The 12,279-nt window shown below is 43.5% G+C and overlaps 1 protein-coding gene across 8 annotated transcripts in view; it reads left to right on the forward strand.

The window, feature by feature from the left end:
- KIDINS220 (kinase D interacting substrate 220) overlaps positions 1-12,279 on the forward strand; it is a 137,051-nt gene that overhangs the window by 60,553 nt on the left and 64,219 nt on the right. For 7 of the 8 annotated variants that reach the window (XR_003092763.1, XM_014517321.2, XM_025197602.1 and 4 more), the window contains exon 22: positions 1,316-1,478. Coding sequence is in view for 7 of the 8 variants with exons in the window: in XM_014517321.2 (XP_014372807.1) it covers positions 1,316-1,478 (163 nt within the window). In the remaining variant the exon portion in view is untranslated. Of the gene's footprint in view, positions 1-1,315; positions 1,479-3,208; positions 5,032-12,279 lie in introns of those variants that run through there. The other variant, XM_025197607.1, reaches the window with a different exon arrangement.

Here is a 12,279-nt window from a genome sequence, read left to right on the forward strand (position 1 = left end):
CTGCTGTGCTGCTTCAGGAGAGCAGGCTTCAGCTTGCAGCTCTGGAGGCAAGGGGAGCAGAGCAGCAGTTGGCCAGCTGCAGCCACATGAAGAACAGCCCCACCAGAAGTTGTGTGCTGGCCAGGACCAGGGCCTGAGCTGGGACCAGGGCTGGCAGATATGAGCAGGAGCACCGCATGGGCTGCTTTGGGCAGGGCTCAGCCCTGTGTAGAGCACTGTGGGAGGGCAGCTGCAGACTGGGTGAGCTCTGCTGTACATGCCCCCCTGTCTCCCACTCCCTCCCCTCACCCCCAGCTGGCTCCCAGACAACCTCCTTGCCCCCCTCCCTGCATGCACACACTTCCTCCACAAACCACCGTACATCCCCTGCCATGTCCCCCGGCAGGGTAGGGCATGCAGGGAGTGGATTGCCCACCAAAGCCCTATATGAAGTTTTGGAGAGTTGGTGGGGGTTGGGAAGGGAGGTGCTGATACGACCCACGATAGCTCAGTAAAACTCCCTATATGCCCCTTGGGGCCCAAATAATTGCCCACCCCTGTGCTAGAGAGTCTTGCCTCAGGGTTAGACTGATCTCCATGTTTGGGGTCAGGAAGGAATTTTACCTCATGGTCAGATTGTTACAGACTGGGGTTTTTGCCTGCTCTCTTCATTGGATCCTGTGAACATATATTAACTCTTTACAGCAGCAGAACACTGACTGCCATTGTCCCCCTGATTTACTTGTTGCAGGTTAGGGTGCTATGCCTTGTAGTTGTGCAACAGGGTTAATTTTGTGTAGTTTTAGTAATTGGTTAGACAAGGACTTGTATGGGATGGTTTGGAGTGGGATTATCTTGCCTCGGGCAAGGGGTTGGACTAGGTATGACTTGCAAAGGCCCCTTCTAGCTGTTTTTGATTCTCTGAATGGCCTGAACGTGGTGCCAAAAGAATGTGGCTGAAATTGGGCAAAACAGACAGGCAGTGAGCAGTCTTCCTGGTGATGAAGCTTTGCTATAGGATCCTAATTCTTACCTCTAACAGGATGGCTATTGTCCATTTTCCTGTTACAGCTGAGGCTCACAGTTGTGATGTTGTTTGAAATTGAGACGGGTATCAGCTAGGATTTGTTATTGTAAGTAGTATAATTTGTAAATTACATTACTTGGGATATGAAATTATTTTAGGTCTATAATGTTAAATTTTAAACTACCATGAACATTTTTCTGCTTTCTGCTATTAGAGAATTATAAGGCTTTTATCTGTTGTATAAAGCTCAACACAAGTTTGTGCCATTTAAAAGTAAAGTTTCACCTCCCTCATTTTTTTATTTTTTAGGACGTTTGTTGAGAGCAAATCAGATCACTTTCAACTGGGATAGACTAGCTAGTTGGATCAACCTTACAGAGCAGTGGCCATACAGAACATCTTGGCTGATACTGTATTTGGAAGAGACTGAAGGAGTTCCAGATCAACTGACTTTAAAAACCATTTATGAGAGGTAAGCATTGTTATAATAATGGCTTATATCAGTGGTTCCCAAACTTTTAGTATCAACAGACCACTGTCAGACCTCAAAATTTATTGCAGATCACCATTCACTCTTAGTTGTTAAATTTTTAATTGCAAGGGGGTAGCTATGATGTGAGCTATGGCCCACTCAGATCATGTTTTGGTGATCACTGGTATAAATTGTTAATGATTGCTCTTAACTGTTAACAAATGTTCACTTTTTATAACAGTGCTATGTTAAATTTCAACACTTCTTATCCCTTCTATGCTGAAAAGATTTCTTTTAACTATTGGCAAATGTGACTTTTTTGTGATGTTTGCTGTTAGTTAATGCAGGTACGCTGTAAACATATGGTATGTTCTTTTATCTACTGGTTGTTTTATTTCTTTTGGCTAGCACAGTCCTTTTTTCTCTTTAATGTACTTATCCCAATGAGCAAATTTGTGGTATATTCTAGTGATAATAACATTCTAAAAGGGAAGTAATATATAATTTGATAATATAACTTAAAAAAAAAAAAAATTCTGGGTGTCTATTTAAACCTTCCGGTGATTTTACTTTAAGTATGGCTGGTTAAGTCGTGTTAAAGCTACCAAAGTTTGTTTTATGGTATTCAACTTTTATTTTCTTATAACAATGCTAATTGATTGGGGGTCTTGACATATTAACAGTTATTATCAGTGTAATTTATATTGGTTTTGTATAATGACCAACTTTTCTGGGATAGGTAGATAACTACTCAGAGTTATTTTTCAACCAGTTAGCCAACTTATGAAACTGTCATCTTGTACAATATTGCAAAAGACTTACTACTTGTCCCTTCACAACTATCTGCTGTTGTGTTCCCTGCTTCTTTCCCAATCTGTTGCATACTGCTCACAGAGGCTGCCCATGCTACTTGTGGCATGCATGTTGTGTGTTGGCCTTTCCTGCTGTAAATTGAGGTGATTTTGCCCAGTGTAGTGGAGAGACAGATCTGAAAGAATAAAGATAAAACTGTACCAGCATAAGTTATCCTGATATAGGTTTTATCTGTGTCCATCCCAGAGTAGCTGTTAAGTAATGACAAAAAGGCTTTAATTTGCTCCTCTGCCACCTGTTAACAAGCCATGTGCTAGTTGCTTATGATACCCTGAGGTAGCTGCACATTTGCTTATTCCTGATCCTGGTGTAATTTATATCTATATACAGTAAAATCCCCGTTATCTGGCATTTGACTAACCAGAACACTCCATTAACTGGAATTTCTGTCAGGCTGGCTGGCCGCGGGCAGGGTGGAAAGCTCGCATGTGGTGGCCACCGCTGCTGCCCACCACCCTGCGCTGTAGCCACTCTGCCTGGCCCCTGCCACGCCCCCCCCCCAGCTCTGCATGCAGCCTGCTGCGCGTATGCGCCGCCCCCCCCCACCCAATACTTTGCGTCTGGCCAAAAACCACTGGCCTCAGGTAACCAGCATTTGTAGATACGTGGCACCCCCCATTCTTCACTCATGCCTGATAAGAGGGATTTTACAAAACAGATATTTGCCTGTCCATGTCTTAAATCTCATTGTGGTTGTTATATAGAATTCTGGTTTGTAAACTATTCTGTCTCATGTTCATTTGAGACTTGAGTTTTCAGCAATACAGAATCTGTTCCAGAGCTGAATGCAGTCAACACTCCTTCCCTGCCTCTCCATTATTTTGCTTGCATGAAGATGTCTTTATGCTTTAATACAGGAGTGGAGCTCAGCACCCCCCGCCTTGGAATGTATACTGGGGACTGGGGGTTGGGACAGGGCAGGCTCCAGCCTGGGGAAGGGAGAAGAGCAAGAAGTGCCAAAAGCCAGGGCAGCCACATGCCACATACAGTTCTTCAGAGGAGCAGCCAGGGGCCTGACAGAATCATTTGATGGGCCATGTTTTGCCTGCCCCTGCTTTTAATGCTTTAGAACAAAAGCAAGAATACCTTTGTCTTTATGTTGTATCATCTGGAAATGTTTTTCTTCCAAGGCATCTTTATCCTGATGTTGCACGCTTTCCTTTTTTTGTAAACATTTCTGAAGCTTCACTATTTGAGGGATGGAATTAACTATGGTGACTGTCTTCAGAGTTGCTTAATTATAACTTTTGTGTTAGATGTGTTTAGGTACAGGATTTCCACAGTCCCCACAGAGCATATTTTTTGTGCTGCTGTTACAGTTATTTAACCCCTAGCGCTATTGGAAAAGTAGTTGGAACTTATGAGTCACCTGGACTTCTGACAGGGGCAGATGTGCACTGCCCTCTTGTTAGCATGCAGTACAGTATTTATACCTGTAAAACAAATGCATGAGACACAAAGTCAAGAAGTGAAATAGAGTTACTATGATCATGTAGTCTGATATCATTTATTGTAGCTAAATAGTTTGTGCAAGTTCAGTATTATGATGATGGTAGTAAAACCTCTATTGTACATACAGCACCATTCATACTTTAGGGGTAAATTGCACCTACCTTAGTAGGATCCTTGGATCATTTGTCCTGTATCTATCAGACTAACCTTAAGAGTTATAGTTTCACTGTATCAAAGTGAATCAGTCTTATGGCATAAACCTTACATTTATGTCCTCTATGCCAGCAGATGGCACTAATACATTATCTTGGGAAAATATTTCTTATAGAGTTAATATATGCCCTGATGTTGTTGTCATCCATATTTCAGGGTACCCTATCTTTCCACAGAAATAATGTTTAATTTTTTCCTCACAGTGCATAATTGTTTAAAGTTTTATTATAAAGGATAAAAATGACTTTCACAACATATGTAATTAATTTCAAATAAACACAAACTACATAATGTTGTTTGATTGTTTGTCTTTGCATTTTAATTTAGGAAATGCTGTAATAAAAATGGCCTGTAAAATTGCTTGGTGAATTAAATCATCATATAGTATTTTTCCTACAGAAATCTTGTGTAGATGTCCCAAACTGGATACATAACTTAATATTCTGTTTTGTCCCTAATCTCTTTGTGTCTTGGTTTTTCTTCTGTTTCTCCTGTTTTTTCTCCTTGGATCCTCTCATAGTGTTATTGAGAGAGTGTATTTGTTAATGTTTGTCAATTGGTGTGCACATAAAAAGGGTATCTGGCCCCATACCAAATAATGAGGTTGAAACAAAATACTGGATAACTGCTTAATAACTGAACACAGTTATGTGGATTGAATAAGAAACTAGTCTTTGGAAAAAATAGTGTGGGAACATGTAATCAAGTATTGTATCAGAATGTCCTGCCATTAGAAAGCTTATTAATGTTGCATAGGCAACCTGAACTCTAGCATTTGTGAGCTTTTGAGTAGGCTTTGTATAGAGGCAAGGATTTCTTAGGGAGTTATCTTTTATTGGACCAAAATCCTTGCTTCTAGCATAATTTCTGGACTATTATGGCTATAGCATCACTCTTATACTACCATAACATGGAAAATATCAAAATCCTCCAGGCTTTATAAAGCAAGTATAAAGTAGGTCTTTAGGTGTCGTTTCTCATGGCTTTTTAAAAAACTAAGTAATAAAAAACTATATTTGACACCTACCTGGGTTACCTGTGTGTTTTGTATTTTTCTTGCTGCGGAAACCTCTGCCTTTAAACTGCTTCCTCCAAAGTATGGAGGCTTTGAGAGTCTTTTCAACTATACAGTTTTTAAAATATTTTCTTAACTTGGGGGGAAACAGTGTTTTAGTACATAATCTCATTCCCATAAATGGATGAACTGTTTTTTTTTAACGTTGAGAGAAAATATCAATCTGAAGCAAATACCTTACATGGAAAATTTCATCCCAGAGGGCTAACATTGGGCTAAGTTATAAGCACCTGGAAATAGTCGCTTAGAATAGGAAATGCCAGGTAACCTCATGTATAGATACTTTATTAGATTCCAGTTATTTGAATAGGTGTCTCCCCAACAGGCTTATCCAGTTAATTAGTGGATTATGCTAATCAATGGAAAGAACCTAAAAACAAAACAGAATACAGAAACTGGTAGCATGGCACTTCATTGCAAAAATTCCACCCCCCCACCCCTCAGCTTTAATTTTGGAACATGTACTTGAAACTGTGCAAACAACCACAAATGCAGTAAATACAGCAATAAACAATGGATAGTATAATATGGAAGATAATTCAGAAAAATGTATGGCCTCATGACGTCTGTTGTTTTTGTTTGAGAACAGCTTCCAGTTTTTTGTCAACAAAATCTTCTCTTTGATTAAAAAAACCCAAACAGCTGAAGTCTTCACAGAAGTGCTCTGCTATAAATTGGCAAAGTGTTTAAAACTTTTTGCATGTTACTGGATAACGCGGGTACTTATGTACTGTCGTCTTAGTATCCTCTGCGGTGGTACATGTGAGCTGCTTCTGAAGTATAGTTTCATCAGTTGGTGTCCCGTAATAGACCATGTTGCTGTCATAAGAAGTATATTGGATGCATTCATAGACATCAGGTTTCATAGACATCGGGGCTGGAAGGGACCTCGGAAGATCATTGAGTCCAGCCCCCCGCCCAAAGGGCAAGAAGTCAGCTGGGGTCATAGGATCCCAGCAAGATAAGCATCCAGTTTCATCTTGAAGGTGTTCAATGAAGGCGCTTGAACCACCTCCGGTGGCAGGCTGTTCCAGACCTTGGGGGCTCGGACAGTAAAGAAATTCTTCCTTATGTCCAGCCTGAAAAGATCTTGAAGTAGTTTGTGACCATTCGACCTCGTCATCCCTTGGGGCGCTCTGGTGAACAAACATCTGGGGTGACCCCAGATGCTGGTGGTCACCCCTGATAAACTTGTAGGTGGCCATCAGATCACCCCTGAGCCTGCGCTTTTTCAGGCTAAAGAGCCCCAGGGCTCTCAGCCTGTCATCGTAGAGTCTACTTCCCTGACCTCTGATCATGTGCGTGGCTCTTCTCTGGACTCTCTCAAGCTTCTCCACATCCTTTTTGAATTGTGGAGCCCAAAACTGGACACAGTACTCCAGCTGCGGCCTCACTAAGGCCGAGTACAGGGGGAGAATGACGTCCTGGGATTTGCTTGAGAAGCATCTATGGATGCAAGCCAGCGTTTTGGTCGCTTTACTAGCCGCCGCATCGCATTGCAGGCTCATGTTCATCTTGTGGTCAATTATGACCCCCAAGTCTCTTTCTTCCATAGTGCTAGCCAACATAGCACTGCCGAGCCTATAAGGATGTTGCGGGTTTTTTTCCCCAAGGTGGAGAACCTTGCATTTATCGGCGTTGAACACCATCAGATTCTCGTCCGCCCACTTGCTGAGCCTGTCCAGGTCAGCCTGGATCACCCGCCTGTCTTCTGGTGTGGATGCTTTGCCCCAAAGTTTGGTGTCATCGGTAAACTTGGCCAGTCCACTTCTGACTCCAGTGTCCACATCATTAATGAAGATGTTGAACAGTATGGGTCCAAGGACAGAGCCTTGGGGGACCCCACTGGTCACAGGACACCACGATGAGTGACTTCCATCGATTACTACCCTCTGGGTCCGACCCAGGAGCCAATTTTCCAGCCAGTGGATCGTGGAGGACCCAAGGCGACAATTGGCCAGTTTCTCCAAGAGGTGATCATGGGACACCAGATTCTTTCTCTCCTTTGGCTGGGTCAGCAGACATTATCCTCTGTTCATGCCATCTGGTCCCTGATTTGTATCTGTCAGTAGTACAAAACCTTCTCTATGAGAACAGTTAATGTTAGCATTTTGTTTCGCATTTTTCCAGGCTCTGTCGAGCATGTCATTCATCCAGAGGTGTTAGTTTTTTGCTAAGTCGTTGATACTCGCAACTGAGGTGCTATCTATATCTCATAATCCTCTGAACAACATGACTTGTGGCCCTTACAGTTTTGAATGATTCCATGGTCACATGGCTGAATTACCTGGCTCTGGTATAAAGGTGTAGGAAAACTATTTTTACCTCGCTTAATATCATTATCTATATGCTGACTATAGAACAAAGAGCAGGGTCTTGCATCATTCTTGTTTCAGATCATGGTTGAAGTCTATCAGTCAGTCTAGGAAAATGTCCTAGTCACTCACAAGTTTGTTTGCTGTATAAGTGTCTGGTAAACTCTCTCTCCTTTGAAAACATCTGACTTCAAAACAAACTTTGCTTTTGCCAGCAACAAATAATTCCTTTCTGCCTATGGAGGTAGTTTTGCACAAATCAATTTTTTAAAAACTGTAAACAAAAAAAACTGTACAACACACACACTTTTATACACACAGCACTTTGAGCCGTTTTAAACTCCCTGTGGGACATACTGTATTGTCCCCACACCCCGAAATACAATATACATTTTCTTTTTGGAAGGCAGAGTATAGGAAAAAAAGATTTTTCCAGAGTCATGATTGACTGTGTGACTAGGGTGTCATCATAGAGGACGGTCCGATTGTCCTTTTTCCTCTATTGCTACGAAACCCAATGCCTTTATGTCTTACGAAAAATAGAGGACATAAAGGCATCCGGTTTCGTATCAATAGAGGACAGAGTAGCAGAAAACCGGAATGTCCTCTATGATGGCTGGTCCATCCTGTGTGTGACCTAGAGTAAGTCCTCCTTCAAAGAGAGTGCCCAGGAGGTGTGACAGTCCAGTGGACAGGCCAAGTGAAGCAGGAGGAACTTGCAGTTGGAGCAGAATGGCAACAAGGTTAGGCCTCAAACCCTTGCCTTGTCAGCAGTAAAATGGTGTTATTTCTTTGTTTTAAATAGTTCTTCATTTATGTTTCGTATATAATAAGTGTTTCCACATCACAAGCTTCATCAAGAAACTACAAACTGCATACAGCAGCTCATTCACCGTCAGCCAGCTCAGTGGCTCTTCAGCCAAAAGCTACTACCTTGCCAGTGGTACTGTACTGGACTCTTCCCCGGCTCTTTGCAGCCCCAGGGAGTATTGGTGGCCCTCTTGACAGCCACAAATCACAGTGTCTACTTGCTCTATTCCATCCTTCTTCTATTCCAGTGAAGAAAGATTATCTTTCTTGTTTAAGACATGCACCCCAATTTTGCAGGCCTGATATGGTGGGGGGAAGGAGGGAGAGAGGAAGGGGAGAGGCGCATGTGGTATATGAATAAATAGAGTATATTCCAGTGAAGTCATCTGTGTAATGGGATATTTTTCAGGTTGCCTCATGCAGAGTAACCCGACTTACTCCTTAAAAATCCTAGAATGATTCTAAAAGTTTAGCTTTGCTTTCTTTAAAAGAGTTCAGAGAAAACAAGGTATTACATGGTTAGAATTGCTTTAAAGATTCAAATCTTTACCTAATTTGGAGTGACCTATATTTCTGAAGAACCTGTTGTTTGGTGTATCATCAGTGCTGCATGCTGCAGAGTCCCATGGAGTCTTTCTGGTGAGATACTGAGGTAATAGCCTGTGAATGGGGTAAAGAAGGATTTCCTTATGGCTGGGTTAATTCTCATTCAAATTTGAGTGCACACCTCTCCCCCAGTCCAAAATACTTGTGTTGTGCCTCTTGCAAATATTAAAGGCTGTTCAGACATGTTCTAAGATTATCTATTGGCCCTTTGCTTGCCTGCCAGGAGTGTTCTTTGAAAAGCTTTCAAAACCATTAAATCACTCTTTTAATAGGAATTCAAACTTGTTTGTGTAACTGCTTATTTGCAATAATGATGTAGTATGTATATTGCTCTGGAGCTAACTGAATTTATAATGACCCCTGGAGAATTAATCCTTTGTAAAGTAGATGAGGTCTCAAAAAGAAAGTAATTAGCAGGAAATCTGGGTTTTCTGTTTGCTTTGGAAAAACATGGATTTTTGCCTGTTAAGGAGAAAAATGCAGCAAATGGTGGGTTTCCCTTTGTAGGCCGGCGTAGTTCTAGCCTGCAAGGGGCTGCTTGGGACTGGGGGGAGAGAGAGTAGAGCAATCAAGCAGGGGGCACCACATGCACATGCACACATGCGTGTGGCAGCCAGGCAACATGGAGAGCAGCTCCCACAGGTAAGTCTATGGGAGGGGTGCAGAGTGAGGCCCACACAGTGAGGGTGGGAGAGCAGGAGGAAGTGGGGCAAGGCTGGGGCTAGGGCTGCTGCCCAGCTGGGGTAGTGGATAGGGCCCAGGGCTAGGGTAGGAATGTGTGGCCAAGGGGCCCGGCCAGGGAGCAGGACAGCCATGGGCAGCTCATCTAGTGGGGAGAGAAGGGGCTGGCTCCCTGCTATAATGCACACTCCCAGAGGGGTTGGGGGGCACATGTGCCCTCCACATACGTGTGTGGGGTGGGGGAGGATGTGCGCTGCCTGCTGCAGGCTCAGAGCTCCCCACCCTCCCCCCTGGGAGTCCCGCACCAGCTGCACCGCCATGGTAAAGTGCCCCCTGCCCACCCGGCAGCAGCAGGGGACACAAATCTGTGCTACTGCCCCACACTGCTGCCAGGTAACATGGCTGATGCGGGGCTCCTGGTGGCTGCACCAAGCCTGTCCAACCCACTGTGCCCTCTCATTCTGGGTCCCACCTGCTGGGCCATGGAGGCCCCAGGGGGAGAGCAGCAGGGTGGGGAGCCCCCAGCCTGCATCCTAGCCCACCCCTCCCCCCACAATTCCACAGGCTTCGCTTTGCGGCTGGAGCACAGGCAGCACAGCCAGCAGCTGTGACCTCTCATGGGTGGCAGCCAGGATTTGGTTGCTGCTGGCGGAGGAGGTGAGGGGGCTGCAGGCCCTGACCCTGGTCCTGTAGCCTCAGCAGCTGGGGGCCCCCTCTGGCAGGGTGGATAGGGAGCTGTGAGTTATGAGTGAGGGGCACCAGCAGGGCTGGGATGCTGTGGATGGGGATTTAGGTACACTGGTAGAGTCCAAGGGGCTGTGTTCTGCAAGTGAAGGGCACTGAAAGGGCCCAGGGGGACTGTGGCCTGGGAGTGTGGAGCAATGGCATGGGCATAACAGGGCTGCTCAGTGCCACAAAAGTGGGGGGCGCACAGCTGCAGCTGGACCTATGTGCTGGTGAGTGAAGGGGGCAGGGGGAATTCTGATTTTCTATGATAATCAAATGCCAAAATATATAGATATTTAGAATTTATTATAATGATTGAGGCACTGGTAGATGTTGCACTTAGAAACGAATTTCAAACCTAGTGCTTTATGAATTGACACAGCAGTCAGTTGATGAATAGCAGAAAGGCTTGTTTTAATAATTACTGACAAGTTACAAAACTAAATGACAGAAGAAGACTTTCCTAATATAAAATGAGCTATATTACCACACAGTCCTTGTGTTAGCTGCAGGAGACTCTATCCTCAAACAGGCAGGAAGCAGTTCTTGTACAGCCTCACAGCGTGGATCCTTCACTTCTGGCTGGGTGGTGCAGGATGGCTTCTTGGGTCTTTCCTGGACTGCACCCACCTTGCTGGCAGTTCTGTCTTGCCTTTTATACTGTTTTAATTGTATAGCTTCAAAGCATTCCTTCTTGATAGTTAATCAAAGTCCGAACAAAGCAGGCAAGGGTGGAATTAACATATTACAATTGTATACTGTTTGTGAAGTTTGCAAGCATTTGATCAGTTTTGGAATTAAATGGGATGGGTATTGATTGAATAAGATACCTCTAGGAAATTGATTACACATCACTATATTTCGGTAGCTAACAATGGAGTTGCAGTAAATGGTTTCTGACAGATATTTGACAGACATTGAATGCCTGTTTTGAGAGAGATATCTTGATTGTATGGGATACTTTTCTTAGGCCAAATCAGGTTTATTAGGCCAAAATGTAAATGGAGGTAATCCATAATAAACATTTAGAGACTGACCAGCTATTCTGCAAATGAGAGGTGAGGATCAAAGACCACAGGGGGAATAAGGGTGAGTTAGTTTTGGGTTAAATGAAGTTAGCAGACTGACTTGTGCATAAAGCTTTAGACAGATATTGGATGTTTGCTTTGGGAAATAGGTCTTAATCAAAAGGGGAACATGTTAGCCAGGATGTATTTACAGTCATGTTTTCAATGCACCTTGGCTTTTGTCTCTTACAGGCTTTGCTTTGAAGTGGATACTTTAGTTCTTTAGTGACACAACTAAGTTGAAATGTAGATCTAGTTTGTAGGTTTCTCCTACAAAGCCATTGACTTTCTGGCTTGCTCTGAGTCTGGTTACATTTATGCAATGAGGCTGTTAGGTCTCTACCAATACTTTTAACCATCACTTCTCAGGTGTGGTAGGAGGCTGAGGACTGTTGTTATGACTGTTATTATATTATGGCATGGGTCTGCCATAATATGGGTACTGCAAGCACTCCAGTCTCTCTCATGCCTAGTGGGTTGCAAGCCATTAGTGGAGTTTGATTTTCTTGTGGCAGTCTGGTTACCACAATCCAGTCTTGCCCCAGCAACTGTCCTTCATTTGTGTGCAAGAGACACTGCCCAAGCTTCACAATTTTCATATGCAGCAGTAGGCTTCCAAGTTGCTTTAAAATTGTTACTACAGCAATAAAACATTGTGTTCAACTGATGTGTGTCTGTGTGGTGTTTCATTTTAATCATGGAAAAACACAGCTTTTCGGGTTTAGATTTTAAAGTTTTTAAACAGAGAAAGCCAAGATCCCTGGTAGATACTTTTTATAACTTAAATCTTGACCTCATCACTCAGTCAAGAGTCACTTCCCTGCAAGTGGTTCTGGATGCTGCAGATACTGTTTCCTGATTTGATTCACCCTTTGTCCAGTAGTCTAGCAGTTAAGACACCAGGACAAACTGGAAAGATCTGGATTCTAGGCCATTCTCACCCTCAGAGGGTTTGAACCCACATTTTCTGTTTAGGAAGAGCG

This window comes from Alligator sinensis, unplaced genomic scaffold (genome assembly GCF_000455745.1).
Source record: "Alligator sinensis unplaced genomic scaffold, ASM45574v1 scaffold866_2, whole genome shotgun sequence".
NCBI lineage: Eukaryota > Metazoa > Chordata > Crocodylia > Alligatoridae > Alligator > Alligator sinensis.